The following is a 27,386-nucleotide window of genomic DNA, read 5'->3' as shown; positions in this document are numbered from 1 at the left end:
GGATTTCACTGGCTAGCCTTCTGACAAATAACAGCCTTAGCATTACAAAGGCAGGGACCTCTAACAGCACAGAGTATTTCAGGAAAGGAGACTGTATATTTTTGACAGATCCAACAAAGATATTTATGAATTGGAAGGATCAGGTTCCTCCAGCAGCACAGAGTATTTTAGTAGGAGAAAGTACTTGCCTTCTAATTACAGACTTGGCATTACAAAAGCAGGTTCCTCCACCAGCACAGAGTATTTCAGGAGAAGTGTTTGGGTTTCGTAGCAGGTAATAACTATGACCACTGTTGCGCACAAACTCATCCTCCTAATGAAGGACGGGAAGGCAATCCCAAGTCTCTTTGGTTAAAATGGACACAATGCAAATAAATTTGTTTTTATTTCAGGATATATTATAAAAAATATATATTCCAAAATATCCCAATATACAATATTTATAAACTTGTCATATATATTACCTCTTCTATATTGCAGCTATTGTTACAGACTTTGTGTTTGGCATTAATGTGGGGGGTCATGGTGGACAGTCTCGGGGGCAAACACAGGTGTTTGGAGACGAGGTCCCAATCACTGGTCCTCCACTATTATTGGCCACAGTGACTGACAACACTATATCTCGGGGTCTGGGACAGTGGGGGGATTTGTTCCTAGGTATCCCGAGAAGGTTCACTCCATATTGTATCCAAGGTTAATACATGGTGACACATCATTCATATACGTCTACTTCATATCCGCAATTTAAAGGGTTCAAGGCAAAAGATGGGGGTGGGGAGGGAAAGTGGAGGGGTTGTAGCTTCAGATTGTCCAGTGGTCTAGTGCAATGAATGGGTTAATGCCAGAAATCCTGGTGGTCCAGGGAGAAGATCTCTTGTGGAAAGGTTAATTCTTCACAAATGGGGTCTCAAGTATTATCTCTATAGATGAGTAGAAGGAAGGTGCAGTGAGAAGGTCCAGGAACCCAACCATAGAAGGTCCATCGCTGGTCCATAGGTTGGGTCAGTGATTTTGGATGTCCACCTCCATCTTTTGTCCTCTTCTGCCCATCAGCAGAGGTTGGGAGACGTGTCCTCTTACTTCACCATTGTTACACTTGTGTGGCATGCTTGACTTTGGGTTCACTTGGAGGGGGGTTGGGTGAAGGATTTCTCAAATATTCCGATGTGTTATCTCCAGAATTCTGCCAATTACAAAAGATAAAATTACTTTGACTCAATGTGATGTTACGGATCAGAAAGGAAATGGTCTAACAGCAAATTTGTTATATTTAGAAGAGCATTACAAAAGGAGTAACAAAAAATGAGAATCCTCAATATTACAACTTTCAGTCTCCTCCCACCTCTGGCAGCTGCAAACATAATCCACATTAACGTCTCTACTCAGACTCTCTCATTTAAAGTTGTAAATGTAGTGTCCTGTAAGGACTTAGTAAGTCTCAATTCCCATCTCGTGATTGTTAATTTAACCCCCCCTCCCTATTAGTTTCCACTGAATATCATTTGCAGTAAATTCTCTAGTCACTCTCCTTTTCCATCTGGCAGCTGTAAATATAGTTCCTGGTAAATACTCTAGTCACTCTCCTTCCCCCACTGGCAGTTGTAAATTTAGTCCCTGGTAAAGCCTCTAGTCAGTCTCCTTCCCCCTTTAGAAGATGTAAATATAGTCCTTGGGAAATTGTCCAGTCAGTCTTCTTCCACCTTTGGCAGCTGTAAAATTAGTCCATGGTAAATTCTCTAGTCAGTTTCCTTCCCCCTCTGGCAGATAGATGTATAGTCCCCATGAAACTAAGTCGGTCTCCTTTTCCCCCTGGCAGTTCTAAATATGTCCCTCAGTAAGTTCTTTATTCAGTCACCTTCCCCCTATGGTAGCCATATATATAGGCCCCAGTCTGTCTCCTTTCCCTCTGGCAGCTGTAAATATAACCCCTTTTAAATTTCCCACTTAGTCTCCTTTCCTCTTTTCTAGAAGTTGTAAATATAATCTTCTGTATATTCCCCAGTCAGGCTCTTTTTTCCTTCGAAGATTTGTAATTATAGTTCCTTTTGTAGTAGTTGAAAATATCAATTCTCTTCCCCTTCTAGCATCTGTAATACAATACCCGGTATATTCTCTAGTCTGTCTCCTTTTCCTCCTAGCGTGTTATAAATATATTCACCAGTATTGTTCCTTGTCAGTCTCCTTCCCCCTCTTGCAGTTGTAAATCTAGTCCTCAGTAAGTTGCTGAGAATGTCTCATTCTCCTTCCCCCTTGCAGTTGTAAATATAGTCCACAGTAAGTTTCCTAGTCAGTCTCCTTCTCCTTCTTGCAGTTGCACACCTAGTCCACAGTAAGCTCCCTAGTCAGTCTCCTTCCCCCTCTTGCAGTTGTAATTCTAGTTCACAGTAAGTTGCCAAGTGCAAGAGGGGGAATAAAACCTGACTAGTTGGCAACATACTGTGGACTACATTTACCAGTCAGCCTCGTTCCCCCTCTTGCAGAGATATATATATATATATATATATATATATATATATAGATAGATAGATAGATAGATAGATAGATAGATAGATAGATAGATAGATAGATAGATAGATAGATATATATATATATATATATATATATATATATATATATATATATATATATATATATATATATAAAATCTTATATTAGTCCACAGTAAGTTGCCAAGTTGGTCTCCTTCCCCCTCTGGCAGCTTTCTTATACTCATAGGTCTTAGTCTAAGAAGGCTTAATGGCAGAACTCACCATGATGTAGGAGCCCATGGAGATGGACGAGTTGCGGTACATGATGTTATTCATGGTGAAGTACGCTGGGTCATCAGGCGACAATGTTGTTCCTGATATCTGCAGAAGCAAAACAATAACGATCTCCTGTTATTGTTACATTGTAACAAACTTTCAGAATGGACATTTTTTTGTTTCGGTTGATTATGTTCAGTTTACAGATGGGACAAATGAAAAATAAAGTTTATTACAAAGTTTCAGAACTTAGAAGGTGGAAAGGCAGAGCTTACTGTGAGGCGACATCTTACCGTGCGTAAAGCATTTTTATGCAGATTGCCCGGATTCTTCTCCTTTTTTCCTAAAGGAAACAATACCATTACCAAGGTCTCCTAATTGGGGGTCTTTCTATAAAAAGCGGAGAACCCTACAGGCTGTATGGGGTATTGCAGCTCAGACTCATTCACTACAATGGAGATGAGCTTTCCCTTTAAGATCCATGTGATGCCCTTTATATCATCTCTGGACTCACCTTTCCTTCTTTTCCGTATACAGAATATGACAAGGATGATCAGACCAATCAGCAGGATCGCTCCGGCAACTGAGCCAATCACAATGCCAGCGATGGCGCCCGCACTCAGCGAGCTAGGACGATCCGAGTCTGCGGAGAACAGAGGACAATCATGCAGATATACAGAGAAGGTCCCGATAAGTGTATGAGAACAGTACCGGAATATGGATCATCTCTGTCCCTTTAAATGTGATCTGACGGTACTAATGCGCTAGATAGCGGGGAAATGCTGGAAGGAGGGGATAAGAGCGGTGGTCCGGTTTCAGCCTGCGCTGGGATTAGGCTTGAGGGCCAGCTCTGATCGCTGCTGTTTACCATTTAGATGCCACTATCATTTTCTGAAAGTAGCATTTAACAGTATATACAATTACCAGCTCTCCTCCAAGACTCCTACCTCCGCCCAATGCAATGCAGCAATGGGATCTGGGGGCTGTATACAAGACTGTTCTGGTCAACGTTCTGTATACAAGATGGAGATCTGTATACAGGAGGGATGTGGTCTAGGGGGCTGAATACGGGATGGTTCTGGTCTAGGGGGCTGAATACGGGATGGTTCTGGTCTAGGGGGCTGAATACGGGACGGTTCTGGTCTAGGGGGCTGAATACGGGACGGTTCTGGTCTAGGGGGCTGAATACGGGATGGTTCTGGTCTAGGGGGCTGAATACGGGATGGTTCTGGTCTAGGGGGCTGAATACGGGACGGTTCTGGTCTAGGGGGCTGAATACGGGACGGTTCTGGTCTAGGGGGCTGAATACGGGATGGTTCTGGTCTAGGGGGCTGAATACGGGATGGTTCTGGTCTAGGGGGCTGAATACGGGATGGTTCTGGTCTGGGGGCGGAATATGGGATGGTTCTGGTCTGGGGGCTGAATACAGGACAGTTCTGGTCTGGGGGATGTATACGGGATGGTTCTGGTCTGGGGGCTGTATAAAAGATGGTTCTGGTCTGGGGGATGTATACAGGATGGTTTTGGTCTGGGGGCTGTACACGGGATGGTCTTGGTCTGGGGGCTGCATACGGGACTGTTTTGGTCTGGGGACTGAATACGGGACGGTTTTGGTCTCGGGTCTGAACGCGGGACGGTTCTGGTCAGGGGGCTGAACACGGGACGGTTCTGGTCCGGGGGCTGAACACGGGACGGTTCTGGTCCGGGGGCTGAACACGGGATGGTTCTGTTCTGGGGGTTGTAGACTGGAATATTCTTTCCCACTTTGAAGTCTCCCAGATGTTTCTTCTCTTTTCTCGGCGTCCTCCCTGGCGTTTTCTGTGCAGTAGGTGTTCCAATGATCACTCACATGAGATGTTCAGTGTCCGTGTTGCGATTTCCCAGTCCACAGGGTTGGACACGTTGCAGGTGTAGTTTCCGTTGTGCGTCCGGTTTGGAGCGTTAATCTGTAGGGTCCGACCTCCATCCAATATAACGTAGCTGCTGTTACCGGGTAATGATTTCCCCTCCTTCGTCCATGTGTAGGTCACCCCTCCGCTGGCCGCACTGCAGCTCAGATTAACAATGGTGGTACTCTCATCTGCTGAGCTGGGAGACTGTGACACCGAGGCGTTAGTCACCGGGTCTGAAGAGGAAAATACAATATATCACACATAGGTTTCCACCAGTGAGTGACGGATGGAAAAAAAAAAACATATCCATGGCTATGGCTGCATAGAGTAACCAGGATATCAAACAGGGAGTGTTGTCATGGGGGCACAGGAGCTGAAGCTGTTCCCACAGCAGGAATAAAATATTGTATGGCAAAAAGTTCTAAAACTTTCTAAAAAGCTTTGTGTTTCCATCATTCCACCCCTTTATCCTCGCTCCCTGCTCTCCGTATAGAAAGCAACTTTTTATTTTATTTTTATTCAGAGGCTAAAAACCTTTTTTAGGATCCAGACAGAAAACAGATCCGCACAAAAATGATCCTGCTAATTTGCTACAAATATCCAGCAGAATTATACACACAATGTATCAGCCGAGAGTATAGATACAATGTATCATCTGAGAGCATCAATAGAATGTATCTATACTCTCGGACGAATCAATGTATCGGCCGAGAGCGTCGATGGAATGAATCGGCTGATAGTGTCGATGGAATGAATTGGCCGAGAGCGGCGATGGAATGAATTGGCCGAGAGCGGCGATGGAATGAATTGGCTGATATTGTGGATGGAATGAATTGGCCGAGAGCGGCGATGGAATGAATCGGCCGAGAGCGGCGATGGAATGAATCGGCCTAGAGCGGCGATGGAATGAATCGGCCTAGAGCGGCGATGGAATGAATTGGCCGATAGTGTCGATGGAATGAATTGGCCGATAGTGTCGATGGAATGAATTGGCCGAGAGCGGCGATGGAATGAGTTGGCCGAGAGCGGCGATGGAATGAATTGGCCGAGAGCGGCGATGGAATGAATTGGCCGAGAGCGGCGATGGAATGAATTGGCCGATAGTGTCGATGGAATGAATTGGCCGAGAGCGGCGATGGAATGAATCGGCCGAGAGCGGCGATGGAATGAATCGGCCTAGAGCGGCGATGGAATGAATTGGCCGAGAGCGTCGATGGAATGAATTGGCCGAGAGCGGCGATGGAATGAATCGGCCGAGAGCGGCGATGGAATGAATTGTCCGAGAGCGGCGATGGAATGAATTGGCTGATAGTGTCGATGGAATGAATTGGCCGAGAGTGTCGATGGAATTAATTGGCCGAGAGCGGCGATGGAATGAATTGTCCGAGAGCGGCGATGGAATGAATTGGCTGATAGTGTCGATGGAATGAATTGGCCGAGAGTGTCGATGGAATTAATTGGCCGAGAGCGGCGATGGAATGAATTGTCCGAGAGCAGCGATGGAATGAATTGGCCGAGAGCGGCGATGGAATGAATCGGCCTAGAGCGGCGATGGAATGAATTGGCCGAGAGTGTCGATGGAATGAATTGGCCGAGAGCGGCGATGGAATGAATCGGCCGAGAGCGGCGATGGAATGAATTGTCCGAGAGCGGCGATGGAATGAATTGGCTGATAGTGTCGATGGAATGAATTGGCCGAGAGTGTCGATGGAATTAATTGGCCGAGAGCGGCGATGGAATGAATTGTCCGAGAGCAGCGATGGAATGAATTGGCCGAGAGCGGTGATGGAATGAATTGGCCGAGAGCGGCGATGGAATGAATCGGCCGAGAGCGGCGATGGAATGAATTGTCCGAGAGCGGCGATGGAATGAATTGGCTGATAGTGTCGATGGAATGAATTGGCCGAGAGTGTCGATGGAATTAATTGGCCGAGAGCGGCGATGGAATGAATTGTCCGAGAGCAGCGATGGAATGAATTGGCCGAGAGCGGTGATGGAATGAATTGGCCGAGAGCGGCGATGGAATGAATCGGCCGAGAGCGGCGATGGAATGAATCGGCCGAGAGCGTCGATGGAATGAATTGTCCGAGAGCGTCGATGGAATGAATTGGCTGATAGTGTCGATGGAATGAATTGTCCGAGAGCGGCAATGGAATGAATTGGCTGATAGTGTCGATGGAATGAATTGGCCGAGAGCGGCGATGGAATGAATTGGCTGATATTGTCGATGGAATGAATTGTCCGAGAGCGGCGATGGAATGAATTGGCCGAGAGCGGCGATGGAATGAATTGGCTGATATTGTCGATGGAATGAATTGTCCGAGAGCGGCGATGGAATGAATTGGCAGATAGTGTCGATGGAATGAATTGGCCGAGAGCGGCGATGGAATGAATTGTCTGAGAGCGGCGATGGAATGAATTGGCCGAGAGCGGCGATGGAATGAATTGGCTGATAGCGTCGATGGAATGAATTGGCCGAGAGCGGCGATGGAATGAATTGGCTGATAGTGTCGATGGAATGAATTGGCCGAGAGCGGCGATGGAATGAATTGGCTGATAGTGTCGATGGAATGAATTGTCCGAGAGCGGCGATGGAATGAATTGGCTGATATTGTCGATGGAATGAATTGGCCGAGAGCGGCGATGGAATGAATTGGCCGAGAGCGGCGATGGACTGAATTGGCCGAGAGCGGCGATGGACTGAATTGGCCGAGAGCGGCGATGGACTGAATTGGCCGAGAGCGGCGATGGAATGAATTGGCTGATAGTGTCGATGGAATGAATTGGCCGATAGTGTCGATGGAATGAATTGGCCGAGAGCGGCGATGGAATGAATTGGCCGAGAGCGGCGATGGAATGAATTGGCTGATAGTGTCGATGGAATGAATTGGCCGAGAGCGGCGATGGAATGAATCGGCCGAGAGCGGCGATGGAATGAATTGGCCGAGAGTGTCGATGGAATGAATCGGCCGAGAGTATAGATACAATGTATCATCTGAGAGCATTGATACAACGTATCGTCCGAGAGCATCAATAGAATGTATCTATACTCTCGGACGAATCAATGTATCGGCCGAGAGCGTCAATGGAATAAACCACCTGAGAGTATAGATACAATGTATCGGCCGAGCGTGTCAATGGAATGAATTGGCCGAGAGCATCTATGGACTGTATCGGCTGAGAGTGTCAATGGAATGAATTGGCCAAAACTATAGATACATTGCATTGGCCAAGAGCATCGATGGAACGAATCGGCTGAGAACGTCCAAAGAATATATCTATAGTTTCAGCAGATACATTATATAGAAGATTTCACCTGATAGAATGTATCAGCTGCGAGTATAGATACAATGTATCAGGTGAGAGCGTCAATAGAACGCATCGGCTGAGAGAGTGTGGATACAATTGTAGTGAAGCTTCAGCTGAGTATTTCGAGGGGTTTTCCATCTCTGGATGTAAATAACGGACGACCCATTAATAGAAAAAAAAAAATAATGAAATTATTATATTTCTACTGCATAATTTTATTACCATCGGCCGTGTTTCTATAATTAACTCTTCCTTGGACTCACCGTAAATTTTCACTGGGAACATCATGGTGCCGGTGGTGTCTGCGAATGACTCCACTCTGACGGTGTAGTTTCCGGCATCATTGGTGGTGCTATTGCTTATGACCAGGGATCCTTTCCCGGTGATGTCCAGTCTACCTTGGTACGCTGGAGCCTGATTAATGATGACATTATACCATGTGACCAGCAGGACATTATCCTTGGACCAGCTGACGGAGGCGTTCTGACTAGATGTATATGAGATGGACAAGTTGATGTTTCTTCCAACCAAGAAATCGCTGGAGGAATTACTCTGCACCGTAATAACCAGTCCTGCGCCTGGAGAATAAAATGGAAAAGTCTGAGGGGGGGGAACCAGTTGTTACATTATTACCTCTCAGGTTTTGTTCTCCTATCTTTCAAGATGCATCTAGGTATGAAGGAGATGTCGGCCTTTGGTTCAAGACATTGGCAGCTACAATGCATGCTGAGAAGTGAGGGAAAGTAAGTACCAGCTCATATAGTGCTGGTAGAGTGCTGATGACAATGAAGCACCCACTGGAATAAGAGGATAAGGATCAGATACACTTTAAAGGTTTGCTCCCACTTGTGTATAAAATCGGTCCCGTTCTCATCCCAAAAAGTGGATGAGTGAAATCCGTTTGCTTGAGAAGTGAGGGAAAGTAAGTACCAGCACCTATAGATCTGGAAGAGTGCTAATGAGAATGAATCACCCACTGGATAAGAATCAGATACACTTTAAGGGTTTTCTCCCACTTGTGTATGAAATCGGACCCATTCTCGTCCCAAAAAGTGGACAAGTGAAATACGTTTGCTGGGAAGTGAGGGAAAGGAGGTACCAGCTCCTATAGTGCTGGCAGAGTGCTGATGGGAATGAAGCACCCACTGGATAAGAAGGGTTTTCTCCCAATTGTGTATAAAATTGGTCCTGTTCTCATCCCAAAAAGTGGACGAGGGAAATCAGTTTGCTTGGGAAGTGAGGGAAAGTAAGTACCAGCACCTATAGTGCTGGCAGAGTGCTGATGAGAAATGAATCATCCACTGGTTAAGACTCAGATACGCTTTAAAAATTTGCTCCAACTTGTGTATAAATCGGTCCCGTTCTCATCCCAAAAAGTGGACGAGTGAAATCCGCTTGCTGGGAATTGAGGGAAAGTAAGTACCAGCTCCTATAGTGCTGGCAGAATGCTGATCAGAAATGAAGCACCCACTAGATAAGAATCAGATACACTTTTAGGGTTTACTCCCACTTGCGTGTAAAATCGGTCCCGTTCTCATCCGAAAAAGTGGACTAGGGAAGTGAGGGAAAGTAAGCACCAGCTCCTATTGTGCTGGCAGAGTGCTCATGAGAATGAAGCACCCACTGGATAAGAGGGGTTTTCTCCCACATTTGTAAAAAATCCCGTTCTCATCCCAAAGAGTGGACGAGTGAAATCAGTTTGGTATTCCGTATGGCATGCGAGCGTATGAATTTTTTTTTCTCTTAGATTGCCCTCATCTGTTTTACACACAAGTGGGGTCGAGCCCTAAAGGTGAGTCTTTTGGGGAGGATAAACCTCCTGGTGTTTGATGGGAGATGGAGGGGGAAGGAAATTGTGGACACAAGTGATGGAAGCTCAGTAAGCCGGCGCTGCAGTTACAGGAGCCTCCTATAACAAACAGGATTCATGCAGTTCAGCAGATATTCCCCTTAAGCCAGGGGTTAGGTATCGAGTCCACCCGGTCAGCCCCAAAACAACGCAGATAATGGCATCAGCTCAGCATTTCCGAATAGCAGGTCAGCCCGCCGGCAGAATGTTATTAAATGCTACTTATAAATGGCAACACGGAAGCCGCAGGCGAAACCACCGACACCGGGCCCCGGGACAGAACCTACCAGCGGCAGCAGCAGCAGCATACCGCACACATCACCCGCCAATAACAGCCAATATATGACGACAATCACAGGACAAACAAGTTACGGGGCAAAGGTTTATAAGTCACAGATGACGAAAAGGAGAAACAAGGAGGGATAGAGGGATAGATAGATAGATAGATGGATAGATAGATAGATAGAGGGATAGATAGATAGATAGATAGATAGATAGAGGGATAGATAGATAGATAGAGGGATAGATAGATAGATAGATAGAGGGATAGATAGAGGGATAGATAGAGGGATAGATAGATAGAGGGATAGATAGATAGAGGGATAGATAGATAGATAGATAGATAGAGGGATAGATAGATAGATAGATAGAGGGATAGATAGATAGATAGATAGATAGGGGGATAGATAGATAGAGGGATAGATAGATAGAGGGATAGATAGAGGGATAGATAGATAGATAGATAGATAGATAGATAGAGGGATAGATAGATAGATAGAGGGATAGATAGATAGAGGGATAGATAGATAGAGGGATAGATAGATAGCGGGATAGATAGATAGATAGAGGGATAGATAGATAGATAGATAGATAGATAGATAGATAGAGGGATAGATAGATAGATAGATAGAGGGATAGATAGATAGAGGGATAGATAGATAGAGGGATAGATAGATAGAGGGATAGATAGATAGATGGATAGATAGATGGATAGATAGATAGATAGAGGGATAGATAGATAGATAGATAGATAGATAGATAGATAGAGGGATAGATAGATAGATAGATAGATAGATAGAGGGATAGATAGATAGAGGGATAGATAGATAGAGGGATAGATAGATAGAGGGATAGATAGATAGATAGATAGAGGGATAGATAGATAGAGGGATAGATAGATAGATAGATAGAGGGATAGAGAGATAGATAGATAGATAGATAGATAGAGGGATAGATAGAGGGATAGATAGATAGATAGATAGATAGATAGAGGGATAGATAGATAGAGGGATAGATAGATAGAGGGATAGATAGATAGAGGGATAGATAGATAGAGGGATAGATAGATAGAGGGATAGATAGATAGAGGGATAGATAGATAGATAGAGGGATACAGAGATAGATAGATAGATAGATAGATAGATAGATAGATAGATAGATAGAGGGATAGATAGATAGATAGATAGATAGAGGGATAGATAGATAGATAGATAGAGGGATAGATAGATAGAGGGATAGATAGATAGAGGGATAGATAGATAGATAGATAGATGGATAGATAGAGAGATAGATAGATAGATAGATAGAGGGATAGATAGATAGAGGGATAGATAGATAGATAGAGGGATAGATAAATAGAGAGATAGATAGATAGATAGATAGAGGGATAGATAGATAGATAGAGGGATAGATAGATAGAGGGATAGATAGATAGAGGGATAGATAGATAGATAGATAGATAGATAGAGGGATAGAGAGATAGATAGATAGATAGAGGGATAGATAGATAGATAGATAGATAGAGGGATAGATAGATAGATAGATAGATAGATAGATAGAGGGATAGATAGATAGAGGGATAGATAGATAGAGGGATAGATAGATAGAGGGATAGATAGATAGAGGGATAGATAATGGATAGAGGGATAGATAGCGGGATAGATAGAGGGATAGATAGAGGGATAGATAGAGGGATAAATAGAGGGATAGATAGATAGATAATGGATAGATAGATAATGGATAGATAGATAGAGGGATAGATAGATAGATAGATAGATACAGGGATAGATAGATAGATAGATAGATAGATAGATAGAGGGATAGATAGATAGATAGAGGGATAGATAGATAGAGGGATAGATAGATAGATAGAGGGATAGATAGATAGATAGATAGATAGATAGATAGAGGGATAGATAGATAGATAGATAGAGGGATAGAGGGATAGATAGAGGGATAGATGGAGGGATAGATGGAGGGATAGATAGAGGGATAGATGGAGGGATAGATGGAGGGATAGATGGAGGGATAGATGGAGGGATAGATGGAGGGATAGATAGAGGGATAGATAGAGGGATAGATAGAGGGATAGATAGAGGGATAGATAGAGGGATAGATAGAGGGATAGATAGAGGGATAGATAGAGGGATAGATAGATAGATAGATAGAGGGATAGATAGATAGATAGATAGAGGGATAGATAGATAGAGGGATAGATAGAGGGATAGATAGAGGGATAGATAGAGGGATAGATAGAGGGATAGATAGAGGGATAGATAGAGGGATAGATGGATAGATAGATAGATAGATAGAGGGATAGATAGATAGAGGGATAGATAGATAGAGGGATAGATAGATAGAGGGATAGATAGATAGAGGGATAGATAATGGATAGAGGGATAGATAGCGGGATAGATAGAGGGATAGATAGAGGGATAGATAGATAATGGATAGATAGATAATGGATAGATAGATAGAGGGATAGATAGATAGAGGGATAGATAGATAGAGGGATAGATAGATAGATGGATAGATAGATAGATAGATAGAGGGATAGAGGGATAGAGGGATAGATAGAGGGATAGATAGAGGGATAGATAGAGGGATAGATAGAGGGATAGATAGAGGGATAGATAGAGGGATAGATGGATAGAGGGATAGATGGATAGAGGGATAGATGGATAGATAGATAGATAGATAGAGGGATAGATAGATAGATAGATAGATAGATAGAGGGATAGATAGAGGGATAGATAGAGGGATAGATAGAGGGATAGATGGATAGAGGGATAGATGGATAGAGGGATAGAGGGATAGATAATGGATAGAGGGATTGATAGAGAGATATAGAGATGGCTGGATGAATAAAGGAGATAGATGGATAGATATAGCAGATTGACAAAAGCTAGCTGGCTGCATACAGTGTCTTGCAAAAGTATTCACCCCCTTGGCTTTTTATCTTTTTTGTTACATTATAACCTGTGTTTAAATATGTTTATAATCCAATGTGAAAAATATAGGCAAAATTTTAAATTTATGGGATAAAAAAAAAATGCCATGTGCATATGTATACACCTCTTTTTCCTATGAAACCTCTAAAAGTTTCTGGTGCAAGCAATTACCTTCATAGGTCAGAGATTGCACACCAAGCATTAAGCGTCCCCAGGTCTGTCAGTATATACACAACTTTTCTGAAAAGCCACAGAGGGTGCATCGCCATTAACAAGAGGCTCCACTAACCAAACAACACCATGAAGACCAAGGAGATTGCCAAATAACACCAGAAAGACCGAGGAGGTCTCCTATAAAACACTGTAAAGACCAAAGAGATCTCCAAACAGCACCATGAAGACCAAGGAGGTCTCCAAAAAACAACATGAAAGCCAAGGATATCTCCAAAAAACTCCTTGAAGGCTAAGGAGATCTCCAAACAAGTCAGAGACAAAGTGATGAGAAGTACAAGTCAGGGTTGGGTTCTAAAAAATATTCCAATCTCTGATGATCCCCGGAATATCATCAAATCCATTATCATCAAAGGGAAATATCATGGTACCACAACAAACCTGCCAAGAGAGGGCCGTACACCAAAACTCTCAGCCTAGGCAAGGAGGACATTAATCAGAGAGGCAGCTCAGAGACCAAAGGTCACCCTGAAGGAGCTGTAGAGTTCCCAGGAGACACTGAAGGATCTGTCCATGCGACCACAATAAACCGAACACTCCATAGAGTCGGCCTTTATGGAAGACTGGCCAGAAAAAAACTTTACTCACAGCCAAGAATGGGAAGGGACGTTCTGATTTTGCCAAACGACATGTGCGAGAGTTTCCAAATGAATGCAGGAAGGTGCTGTGGTCAAAGGAGAGCAAAATTGAACTTTTTGGCCTCCAAGGTAAACGCTACATCCGGCGCCAAACAACACCCAAAAATACCATCCCCACAGTGAAACATGGTGGTGGCAGCATGATACTGGGGGGAGGTTTTTCCACAGCAAGCACAGGGAAAATGGTCTGAGTCAAGGAGAAGATAGATGGTAAGAAATACAGGGATTCTTTGAGACTTGGATGAGGTTCACCTTCCAACAAGACAATGACCCAAAGCTACTGCTGAAGCAACACTGAAGTGTATTGGAGCGGCCGAGTCACAGCCCAGTCCTTAATCCAATAATCTGTGATCAGTCTTGAAGATTACTGGTCACCAGAAACATCTAACCTGAAGGAGCTGGAGCAGTTGAGGAATGGGCAAAAAACAATTTCCGGCAGAGCGGATGACCAGAACCCATACATGTCTATGGGTTCGTGAAAAACACAGCACACGGAGGGCCCCAGTGTGCGGTCCGTGTGTTGTCCGTGTGTAACATTGCAAAGTCCAGGAGAAACTTTGTAAATTAGTTATTTTTTTACACTGATGGTAAAAACGGACACACGGATGACGCCTAGGACAATTGGGCAATCGGCCAGTCGGATACTTATTATCCAATTTTCCAAGAAACAAATGCAAGTGACAGGTGACGGACTCGATTTTTTGACTACTCTATTAGAAAAGGACGACCCCAGGGTTTCTATTCCCTTTTTGTTTTATATTAGAGGACCATTCTTGATGTACAGAGAATGTTCGGTCCTTCTTTATTGTGGGCCCCATAAGGTTATGTGGCTATAGGTGTATTCCCTAACAACTAGTCCCAGTGCCCAGTAATGCACATGGCCCAGCTGGTGTAGAGGGACACAATCTAGTCACTTACCAGCCTGTACCAGCAGGAGCAGGGCGCAGAGCAGGGTGGCCCCGCCGGCCATAGACGACGGCTCCGATACCTGCGGACCGGGGACACCGGTTACAGGTGTATTTCCTGTTATCCCCTGGAAGAAGTAAAAGTCAGGGGAGGGGAGGGTGGGTGAGGGGTGGAGAGCGGATCCGGTGACAGGTACATGACACACCTCTGTGGCTGCCTCCAGTCCTCACATTACAGGGCGCTCATGGGTGATACGCTCCTTCCATAGGAACACTGGATACATTGTCTCACAGGCACTGGAATCTGGATACAATGTTGCATTTTGAAAGGTTCCGTAAATATTTACATATAAGGGAAAAATAGGCTTTGTCCAATTAAAGGAGCCCACCAGGGCCTGGGAGCTGGGGCTGCTGGGATCCATACTACAGTGTCTATATGTAGAAAATAGGCAGTCCCATGTAAATAATAATAATATTTATTCACTTATATTGCACTATTAATTCCACAGCGCTTTACATACATTGGCATAGGGCGGCACGGTCGCTCAGTGGTTAGTACTGCAGTCTTGTGGTGGCTCAGTGGCTAGCACTGCAGTCTTGAGGTGGCTCAGTGGTTAGCACTGCAGTCTTGTGGTGGCTCAGTGGTTAGCATTGCAGTCTTGTGGTGGCTCAGTGGTTAGCACTGCAGTCTTGTGGCAGCTCAGTGGTTAGCACTGCAGTCTTGTGGCAGCTCAGTGGCTAGCACTGCAGTCTTGAGGTGGCTCAGTGGTTAGCACTGCAGTCTTGTGGTGGCTCAGTGGTTAGCACTGCAGTCTTGTGGCGGCTCAGTGGTTAGCACTACAGTCTTGTGGTGGCTCAGTGGTTAGCACTGCAGTCTTGGGTTCGAATCCCAACAAGGACACCATCTGCAAGGAGTTTGTATGTTATCCCCGTGTTTGCGTGGGTTTCCTCCGGGTTCTCCAATTTCCTTCCACACTCCAAAGACATACAAATAGGGAATTTAGATTGTGAGCCCCAATGATGTGAAGCGCTGCGGAATATGTTAGCGCTATATAAAAATAAAGATTTATTTATTTTTATTTTGTTGGCAACACTGTCCCCATTGGGGCTCATAATCTAAATTCCCTATCAGTAAGTTTTTTGGAGTGTGGGAGGAAACCTACGCAAACACGGGGAGAACATACAAACTCCTTGCAGATGTTGTCCTTGGTGGGACTAGAACCCAGGACCCCAGCGCTGCAAGGCTGCAGTGCTAACCACTGAGCCACCGTGCTGCCCCTGTAAATAAAGACATAGGAGCATACGCAGGCAGAGGAAGCCCCCTGAAGCAAGAACAGTATCTTTGCAGTCCACTAATGCACAATTTCACCTGCTTTGGGATGGATGTGGCCCCTTTTACCTTAGGGCCCCTGTCGGCTGCACAGGTTGTCCCAATAATAGTCCTAGTCTACAATTTCCAAAGTGCTGACCCTCAGAGATCAGTCCTATGCACTGGAGGGACCCCTGTGCAAGAACAGTATATGGCCCCTTTGCAGCCCAAGAGCTCATCAAAATGCACAATTCCATCCAGGGGCCCCCTAACCTCTTGGACCCCTGTGCGGCCGCACAGGTTGCACCAATGATATGTCCACCACTGATCCGATGTATTCATAATCTAGAAGAAGGAAAAAAAAAAAAAAAAAAGTTTAGTTTCCCTACAGCACCCCCACAGGTGAAGTGAAGCATTGCACAGTCGGGTCCTCCAGAGTGAGACTCTCTTTGTAGTCTCTGCTCTTGTTTGGAGGACTCCATTGTATTAGCTCAGAATTCTCCCATAAATATTGTGCTCCTGTGTCACTCTGCGTTTTGCACAAAACTCAACGATTATCATGGAAGCATCGGCCGCTGTTCACACTATCCTGACAGTTCGCCCTATGGTTTCTCTGGTGCTTTGGAGCTACACAGGCAGGCTCGGGCGTCTACCAGCTGTGGGCTCGTTCATGATCAGGCTAACAAGTGTTAACCTCTGCTAGCCTGCTCGTTACTTCAGGGATCACATGTTATTGGAAGCCAATCATATTGGCTCCCTTCCTTTTTTAAGATGGTGGAATCTGTCTTCCCATGCAGACTATAGTTTATTGCTATTTTGGTTTATGTGCTGTTGTGTCCCAGTCCTTCTTTGTGCTTGGAGTTGTTGTGGCGTTTGCCCGTCGACTTGTTGTTTCCTCCTTGCTCTTATTTTCCTCCTTACCTCTTATACCCGTGTGTGCATGCCAAGAAAGAGAGTTTTTGTTTCCCCTGTTTGTGTATTTCTGTGGGTTTTATTTCTCCTGCCCTAGCCCTCCCCTGTGGTTGGGGGAGGGGGGGTATACGGTCAGGGCTGGTTAGAAGCAGGGCAAGGAAGGCGGCCCAAATATCCTCACATTCAGAGGTAACATTGGCTCCCTTCCTATTTAAGATAGTGGAGTCTGTCTTCCCATGCAGACTATAGTTTACTGCTGTGTTGGTCTGTGCTGTTGTGTCCCAGTCCTGCTGGTGATTGTGTTGCTTTGTGCTTGAAGTTGTGGAATTATCTCGTCATCTTGTTTCGTCCCTGCTCTTATTTTCCTCCTTACCTCTTATTGTCTTATAGCTCTATGTGTGTGTGTGTGTGGAGAGACAGAGTTTTGGTTTCTCCTGTTTGTCTATTTCTGTTGGCTTAATCACTCCTGCCCCGGCCCTCCCTGGGTTGGGGAAATGGGGTATAAAATCAGGGCTGGTCAGGAGCAGGGCCAGGAATGCGGCTCATACATCCTCACCATTAGAGGTGAGAACTTTGAGATCGGGGATAGTCTAAGAGCCCCGGTCCCCTGCTTTTACCATGACATCCTACGATCTTTACTTTATGGAATTGCTTTTTGGGTGATTCCCAGTGTCATTAATATCATAACTGGAAGAGAAAACTCAATTTTTCTTATTTCCCTGTTTTTGTACGGATCGCTGAAGAAAATTTCCCGAGTAGCTGTCACGTATTGTCAGTAGAAAGTTTCTGTATTTTCTCAAAATTTCCACCTTCGCCTCATTGAGTTTTAAATAAGCTGGTCTACATATTAGTTAACAAAAAACAAAAAAGTGACTGTGTCTAAATAAATGTGAACAGGTGCCAGCTGCACAAAACACAAGCAAAAGGATACATCAGCACTCTGCAAAAGAGCAAAAGAATACAGCGGCACCCTGCGCTAAAGAATACAGCGGCACCCTGCGCAAAAGAATACAGCGGCACGCTGCGCTAAAGAATACAGCGTCACGCTGCGCTAAAGAATACAGCGTCACCCTGCGCTAAAGAATACAGCGTCACCCTGCGCTAAAGAATACAGCGGCTCCCTGCGCAAAAGAATACAGCGGCACCCTGCGCAAAAGAATACAGCGGCACCCTGCGCAAAAGAATACAGCGGCACCCTGCGCTAAAGAATACAGCGGCACCCTGCGCTAAAGAATACAGCGGCACCCTGCGCTAAAGAATACAGCGGCACCCTGCTCTAAAGAATACAGCGGCACCCTGCGCTAAAGAATACAGCGGCACCCTGCGCTAAAGAATACAGCGGCACCCTGCGCTAAAGAATACAGCGGCACCCTGCGCAAAATAATACAGCGTCACGCTGCGCAAAAGAATACAGCGGCACCCTGCGCAAAAGAATACAGCGGCACCCTGCGCAAAAGAATACAGCGGCACCCTGCGCAAAAGAATACAGAGGCACCCTGCGCAAAAGAATACAGCGGCACCCTGCGCAAAAGAATACAGCGGCACCCTGCGCAAAAGAATACAGCGGCACCCTGCGCAAAAGAATACAGCGGCACCCTGCGCTAAAGAATACAGCGGCACGCTGCGCAAAAGAATACAGCGGCACGCTGCGCAAAAGAATACAGCGGCACGCTGCGCAAAAGAATACAGCGGCACGCTGCGCAAAAGAATACAGCGGCACGCTGCGCAAAAGAATACAGCGGCACTCTGCGCAAAAGAATACAGCAGCACTCTGCGCAAAAGAATACAGCAGCACTCTGCGCAAAAGAATACAGCAGCACTCTGCGCAAAAGAATACAGCAGCACTCTGCGCAAAAGAATACAGCAGCACTCTGCGCAAAAGAATACAGCAGCACTCTGCGCAAAAGAATACAGCAGCACTCTAAGTGCTAAAATATATGCAAACATAGAATATAAGGAATTTAAAATGCATTAATGCTATAGGGAAAATAAAGGTACTTGGTGTCTAAATTGGTCAATAAATTAGAGCCCATCCACCACGACAAGGTGACCCTTCTTTAGTGGGACCCTCATTTATTTCTCTCCTGGACTTAGTGTTTGCAAATTTAGGTGCAGATAGGATCCAGTACTTCACAGACTAAACACTTGAAGTGAAAGAAATGTAGAGCCCAGGAATGCTGCGCGTGAAGGACGGGCTCACTCTCTGTTATACTGCATTTTTTATGTGACAAACGCCCAACAGGAAAAACAGGACCCGCTCTAAACTATTTGCACCTGACAGTGGGTGTAACGAGCCTCCCTGCAGGCAGCACATCAGCGTGTCAATATATATGCTGGCATTATAGATCACGATGTAATTAATGTGTACAATGTATATACTAAGTGCCTATAAAAGTATTCACGCCCTTGAACATTAGCATATTTTGCAGCGTGACAACAATATATTATTATAGGTTTAGCTGAGATAAATTTAGACATCAAATCGACCGACGACCATTATTAAACTTAAAAAGGGATCGATGCAAAAATAATCATCCCCTTAAAGTAGTAAAGGATCTTTTTGCACCTAAAACATGGTCTACAGATTTAGCTAAGATAAGGTTAGAAATCAAATCAACCTACAACCATTTTTAAAATGTAAAAGGATCAATGCAAAAATATTCAACCCACAATCATTATTAAACTTAAAAAAAAAAGGATCGATGCAAAAGTATTCATCCCTTTCAAAAACTAGTAAAGGCTTTTTTGGTAGCAATTACATTGTCTATGTTTAGCTGATATATGATATGTTTAGAAAACAAATCGACCCACAATAATTATTCAACTTAGAAAGGGATCGATGCAAAAATATTCATCCCCTTCAAGGAGTATTAAAGACTCTGTTGGCAGCAATTTCATTGTCTACAGGTTTAGCTGAGACGTGTTTAGAAAAGAAAAATGATCCACAATTATTAAATGCACATTATTAAACTGAAAACGGGCTTGATGCAAAAATATTCATCCCCTTCAAAAACTAGTAAAGGCTCTTTTGTCAGCAATTGCATTGTCTACAAGTTTAGCTGAGATGTGTTTAGAAAATAAATTGATCCACAATCATTAAATACACATTATTAAACTGAAAAAAAGGATCGATGCAAAAATATTCATCCCCTTCAAGGAGTAGTAAAGGCTCTTTTGGCAGCAATTACATTGTCTACAAATTTAGCTGAGATGTGTTTAATAATGATTGTGGATCAATTTCTTTTCTAAACTGAAAAAGGGATCGATGCAAAAATATTCATCCCCTTCAAAAACTAGTAAAGGCTCTTTTGGCAGCAATTGCATTACCTACAAGTTTAGCTGAGATGTATTTAGAGAATAAATTGACCCACAACTATTATTAAATACACATTATTAAACTGAAAAAGGGATTGATGCAAAAATATTCATCCCCTTCAAAAAGTAGTAAAGGCTCTTTTGGCAGCAATTACATTGTCTACAAATTTAGCTGAGATGTGCTTAGAAAAGAAATTGATCCACAATCATTATTAAACTGAAAAAGGGATCGATGCAAAAATATTCATCCCCTTCAAAAAGTAGTAAAAGCTCTTTTGGCAGCAATTACATTGTCTATAGGTTTAGCTGAGATATGTTTAGAAATCAAATTGACCCACAATAATTATTAAACTTAGAAAGGGATTGATGCAAAACTATTCATCCCCTTCAAGGGAGTAGTAAAGACTCTTGACAGCAATTGCATTGTCTGCAAATTTAGCTGAGATGTCTTTAGAAAAGAAATTGATCCACAATCATTATTAAACTGAAAAAGGGATTGATGCAAAAGTATTCATCCCCTTCAAAAACTAGTAAAGACGCTTTGGCAGCGATTACATTGTCTGTACTTACAAATATCCAAGTTTTCATACCTGTAGATGTTTTTGCAAAATTATTCAACCCCCTTTGACAGATTTAGAAACTCAAATTGAAATGCTCTGTTACGAAATTTGGGGTTAAAGGGATTGTCCACAACTGGGTAAGGCATTATTACTGGGTCTGCGTAAATTAACACATACATTCTATTCACACTTCCTGGATGGCCAGCGTCCTGCAATTAAAGGGATATTCCCATTGTCACACAGGGGTACTGTCATACAGTTTGCAAATACAAATAATTTTGAAAGTTACTGGTAATTAAAATGTGCAGCCATTGTGTTATTAATAATAGCACATACACATGCAATTATACATAGTACACATATATGTATTTATATACCCAACAGCATACACACACACATATATATATATATATATAGACATATATACACACAACACACATGTATATTTACACAGCACACACATGTATATGCACATCACAGAGCCTACTCCTTCCAATAAGGAATTAGAGAAATGATGTATACATTGTGTCTGTGATTGTTAAAAACACGTATGGCGTATGATAAAATGATATATATAGAAGGAATACACAAGTCCTGCATACTATATGTAAATAAAAGGTTACTGACCTGAATTCATGTTTCTGTGCTGCTGCCGTCTCACTCGTCTGTGTAAAATGTCAGGGATGACCACTGTATGGCTATAAACTGTCTACTATCTATAGAGCTCAAGTGTATAATGTCACTCGCAATCACTGTATTATTTGTACATTTACACCATACAATGTATACCATCTACAGATCACCTGTGTATAAGGTCACTGGTAATCAGTGTATTATCTGTACACTTACACTATATACTATCTATGATGCTCCAGTGTATAACTGTAGAGGTAATACATTGATTACCGATGACATATACTAAATACAGAGATGCAGAGTATGTCATCGGTTATCAATGTTTTACCTCTACACTTAGTATATAGTGTAAGTGTAGAGGTAATACATTGATCACCGGTGACATATACTATATACAGAGCTCCAGAGTATATCACCGGTGATTAATGTATTACCTCTTTTATACACTGGAGCGCTGTATATAGTGTAAGTGAAGAAGTAATACATTGATCACCGGTGACATATACTATATACAGAGCTCCAGAGTATATGTCACCAGTGATCAATGTATTACCTCTACACCTATTACCTCTACACTTAGTATATAGTGTAAGTGTAGAGGTAATACATTGATCACCGGTGACATATACTATATACAGAGCTCCAGAGTATATCACCGGTGATTAATGTATTACCTCTTTTATACACTGGAGCGCTGTATATAGTGTAAGTGAAGAAGTAATACATTGATCACCGGTGACATATACTATATACAGAGCTCCAGAGTATATGTCACCGGTGATCAATGTATTACCTCTACACTTACACTATATACTAAGTGTAGAGGTAATACATTGATCACCGGTGACATACACTTTATACTAAATACAGGGCTCAAAAATATGTCACCGGTGATCAATGTATTACCTCCACCTCATTTACACTATATACAGTGCTCCAGTGTACAAAGCATAAGGTAGTACATTGATCACCAGTGACATACTCTGGAGCTCTGTATTTAGTATATGCCACCAGTGATCAATCTATTACCTCTACACTTAAACTATATACTAAGTGTACAGGTACTACATTGACTACTACAGTGACATACACTATATACTAAATATAGAGCACCAGAGTATATGTCACTGGTGATGAATGTATTACCTCTGCACTTATACAATGGTGCATTGTAGATAGTGCAAGTGTACCGATTATATAGTGATCACCAGTAACATACCCAGGAGCTCTGTAGATGGTATATGTTATGGTGCAAGAGTAAAAAAAATACAGTGATATAAACTGAAGCACTGTAGATAATATAGAGTGTATCATTGTATTTTCTGTACACTTTTACACCATAAAATATACGATCTACAAAGCTCCTGTGTTTAATGTCACCCATGATCACTGTAGGACCTATACACTATCTACAGAGCTCCAGTGTATAATATCACTGTGGCAGCATTATTTTAACTTTTCATGGTGCTATTGATCTTGGAATAGTGAATTTTGCTCAGTAACAATATAATATTACCTGGGAATCTTTTGTAAATAGTTATATATGTTTAGCTGTTATAAGCTGGGCATTTTCTGCATAGTTCTATATGGGTAGCCGGTATAACCTGGGCATCTCCTGTATATAATTATATATGCACAGCCGGTATAACCTGGGCATCTCCTATATATAATTATATATGCACAGCCGGTATAACCTGGGCATCTCCTGTATATAATTATATATGCACAGCCGGTATAACCTGGGCATCTCCTGTATATAATTATATATGCACAGCCGGTATAACCTGGGCATCTCCTGTATATAATTATATATGCACAGCCGGTATAACCTGGGCATCTCCTGTATATAATTATATATGCACAGCCGGTATAACCTGGGCATCTCCTGTATATAATTATATATGCACAGCCGGTATAACCTGGGCATCTCCTGTATATAATTATATAAGTACAGCCGGTATAACCCGGGCATCTCCTGTATATAATTATATATGTACAGCCGGTATAACCCGGGCATCTCCTGTATATAATTATATATGTACAGCCGGTATAACCCGGGCATCTCCTGTATATAATTATATATGTACAGCCGGTATAACCCGGGCATCTCCTGTATATAATTATATATGTACAGCCGGTATAACCTGGGCATCTCCTGTATATAATTATATATGCACAGCCGGTATAACCTGGGCATCTCCTGTATATAATTATATATGCACAGCCGGTATAACCTGGGCATCTCCTGTATATAATTATATATGCACAGCCGGTATAACCTGGGCATCTCCTGTATATAATTATATAAGTACAGCCGGTATAACCCGGGCATCTCCTGTATATAATTATATATGTACAGCCGGTATAACCCGGGCATCTCCTGTATATAATTATATATGTACAGCCGGTATAACCCGGGCATCTCCTGTATATAATTATATATGTACAGCCGGTATAACCCGGGCATCTCCTGTATATAATTATATATGTACAGCCGGTATAACCTGGGCATCTCCTGTATATAATTATATATGTACAGCCGGTATAACCTGGTTATCTCCTGTATATAATTATATATGTACAGCCGGTATAACCTGGGCATCTCCTGTATATAATTATATATGTACAGCCGGTATAACCTGGGCATCTCCTGTATATAATTATATATGTACAGCCGGTATAACCTGGGCATCTCCTGTATATAATTATATATGTACAGCCGGTATAACCTGGGCATCTCCTGTATATAATTATATATGTACAGCCGGTATAACCTGGGCATCTCCTGTATATAATTATATATGTACAGCCGGTATAACCTGGACATCTCCTGTATATAATTATATATGTACAGCCGGTATAACCTGGGCATCTCCTGTATATAATTATATATGTACAGCCGGTATAACCTGGGCATCTCCTGTATATAATTATACATGTACAGCCGGTATAACCTGGGCATCTCCTGTATATAATTATACATGTACAGCCGGTATAACCTGGGCATCTCCTGTATATAATTATACATGTACAGCCGGTATAACCTGGGCATCTCCTGTATATAATTATATATGTACAGCCGGTATAACCTGGGCATCTCCTGTATATAATTATATATGTGCAGCTGGTATAACCTGGGCATCTCCTGTATATAATTATATATGTACAGCTGGTATAACCTGGGCATCTCCTGTATATAATTATATATGTACAGCCGGTATAACCTGGGCATCTCCTGTATATAATTATATATGTACAGCCGGTATAACCTGGTTATCTCCTGTATATAATTATATATGTACAGCCGGTATAACCTGGGCATCTCCTGTATATAATTATATATGTACAGCCGGTATAACCTGGGCATCTCCTGTATATAATTATATATGTACAGCTGGTATAACCTGGGCATCTCCTGTATATAATTATATATGTACAGCCGGTATAACCTGGGCATCTCCTGTATATAATTATATATGTACAGCCGGTATAACCTGGGCATCTTCTGTATATAATTATATATGTACAGCCGGTATAACCTGGGCATCTCCTGTATATAATTATATATGTACAGCCGGTATAACCCGGGCATCTCCTGTATATAATGATATATGTACAGCCGGTATAACCTGGGCATCTTCTGTATATAATTATATATGTACGGCCGGTATAACCTGGACATCTCCTGTATATAATTATATATGTACAGCCGGTATAACCTGGGCATCTCCTGTATATAATTATATATGTACAGCCGGTATAACCCGGGCATCTCCTGTATATAATGATATATGTACAGCCGGTATAACCTGGGCATCTCCTGTATATAATTATATATGTACAGCTGGTATAACCTGGGCATCTTCTGTATATAATTATATATGTACAGCCGGTATAACCTGGGCATCTCCTGTATATAATTATATATGTACAGCCGGTATAACCCGGGCATCTCCTGTATATAATGATATATGTACAGCCGGTATAACCTGGGCATCTTCTGTATATAATTATATGTACGGCCGGTATAACCTGGACATCTCCTGTATATAATTATATATGTACAGCCGGTATAACCTGGACATCTCCTGTATATAATTATATATGTACAGCCGGTATAACCCGGGCATCTCCTGTATATAATGATATATGTACAGCCGGTATAACCTGGGCATCTTCTGTATATAATTATATATGTACGGCCGGTATAACATAGGTATTAATATATAAAGAGCAGATTGTAAACACATTGTATTTGTACTGTTAGATTCTCGGCTGATGTGACCCCACCACCAAGGTCGTCCTCATCTTCCTAATTTTAACATTATTGAAATAAGAATTTTCTGATTTCCTCCAAGGTAAATAAGCTCCAAAAAATAATTGAAGTTGAAACCTCAAACCCGGGAGCTGATAAGCAGCTTTGAAGCAGAGGAAAAAAAAATCTTAATTACTAAAGCAGCAAATAATCATTTTACGTGAGAGTTTCTGCATTATTCCTTCCACCTTTAATGACATTGACCTTCAGGAAATATGAGACAATAGTGGGGGATATTCGCGATACATGACAAGGCGCGTTATCAGGCCGGGAAGGCGCGGGACACAAACACTGTATGCAGATTAATGGCGTGTATTACACAGCCGCGTCAGCGAAAAAGGAAAAACAATGAACTTTTTTTTTCTGATAATTATTATTCTTTCTCCACTTATGAGCCACTTCTATCCTTTAAACCTGAAGGACATTATAGCTTCTAGTTGAGGTTTTTATTTGCTTTCTTCACTTATGAACCACTTCTTTCCCCTCCACCTAAAGGACATTAAAGCTTCTTCTTGTTTTTTTTTTTTCCTTTCTCCACTTATGAACCACTTCTATCCCCTCCACCTGAAGGACATTATAGCTTCTAGTTGAGGTTTTTATTTGCTTTCTTCACTTATGAACCACTTCTTTCCCCTCCACCTAAAGGACATTAAAGCTTCTTCTTGTTTTTTTTTTTTCCTTTCTCCACTTATGAACCACTTCTATCCCCTCCACCTGAAGGACATTATAGCTTCTAGTTGAGGTTTTTATTTGCTTTCTTCACTTATGAACCACTTCTTTCCCCTCCACCTAAAGGACATTAAAGCTTCTTCTTGTTTTTTTTTTTCCTTTCTCCACTTATGAACCACTTCTATCCCCTCCACCTGAAGGACATTATAGCTTCTAGTTGAGGTTTTTATTTTTATTTACTTTCTCCACTTATGAGCCACTTCTATCCCCTTCACCTGGAGAACATTATAGCTTCTAGTTAAGGTTTTTTATTTTCTTTCTCCAGTTATGAGCCACTTCTATCCTTCCCACCTGAAGGACATTAAAGCATCTAGTTGAGGTTTTTATTTTTATTTGCTTTCGCCACTTCTATCCCCTCCACCTGAAGGACATTATAGCTTCTAGTTGAGGTTTTTTTTTTATTTTCTTTCTCTACTTATGAGCCACTTCTATCCCCTCCACCTGAAGGACATTATAGCTTCGTTTTTTGGGGGTTATTTTCTTTCTCCACTTATGAGCCATTTCTATCCCCTCTACCTGATCATCATTTTTAAAAGGGGTTTTCAGTGATTTTTAAAAAGTCGAGAGAGAATGGGTCAAATACAAATATACCCAGAAAGAGCTGAGGTTATATTGCTTTGTGGGGTTTTTTTCCCCTTCAGAGCTGAAATCACACCTACACTGCTCAGTACTGATGTCTAATGTTCTTCATCCGGATTAGATCATCATTTCTAAAAGGGGTTTTCTGTGCATGAGTTAAATATAAATATATCCAGAAAGACATCGTGTTGCTGCATTGTGTTTTATCTCACTCCAGAGCTGGAATCACATCT

At 42.5% G+C, this 27,386-nt stretch overlaps 1 protein-coding gene across 1 annotated transcript; it reads right to left on the bottom strand.

The window, feature by feature from the left end:
- Positions 1-403: 403 nt before the first annotated feature.
- LOC142256134 (cell adhesion molecule CEACAM1-like) lies at positions 404-14,930 on the bottom strand. Its single transcript, XM_075327673.1, has 7 exons — positions 14,812-14,930; positions 8,209-8,523; positions 4,594-4,869; positions 3,259-3,387; positions 3,038-3,087; positions 2,751-2,849; positions 404-1,183 (listed from the first exon to the last, which is right to left on the bottom strand). Exons 1-7 carry the CDS (start codon positions 14,861-14,863, stop codon positions 1,091-1,093), a joined length of 1,014 nt encoding a protein of 337 aa, XP_075183788.1. The 5' UTR covers positions 14,864-14,930; the 3' UTR covers positions 404-1,090.
- Between the last annotated feature and the right edge of the window lie 12,456 nt (positions 14,931-27,386).

Source organism: Anomaloglossus baeobatrachus, chromosome 11 (genome assembly GCF_048569485.1).
Source record: "Anomaloglossus baeobatrachus isolate aAnoBae1 chromosome 11, aAnoBae1.hap1, whole genome shotgun sequence".
Classification (NCBI taxonomy): Eukaryota; Metazoa; Chordata; class Amphibia; order Anura; family Aromobatidae; genus Anomaloglossus; species Anomaloglossus baeobatrachus.
The sequence above is the reverse complement of the archived record's forward strand: the minus strand, read 5'-3'. Positions and strand labels throughout refer to the sequence as shown.

Excerpts from the sequence above, each read along its gene's own strand:
- LOC142256134 (XM_075327673.1), bottom strand. The coding sequence starts at position 14,863 with ATGGCCGGCGGGGCCACCCTGCTCTGCGCCCTGCTCCTGCTGGTACAG. Across the intron at positions 4,870-8,208 it reads GTTCCCAGTGAAAATTTACG|ACCCGGTGACTAACGCCTCG; the intron begins GTGAGTCCAAGG and ends TTTCCTCTTCAG. Across the intron at positions 3,088-3,258 it reads TATACGGAAAAGAAGGAAAG|GAAAAAAGGAGAAGAATCCG; the intron begins GTGAGTCCAGAG and ends TGTTTCCTTTAG.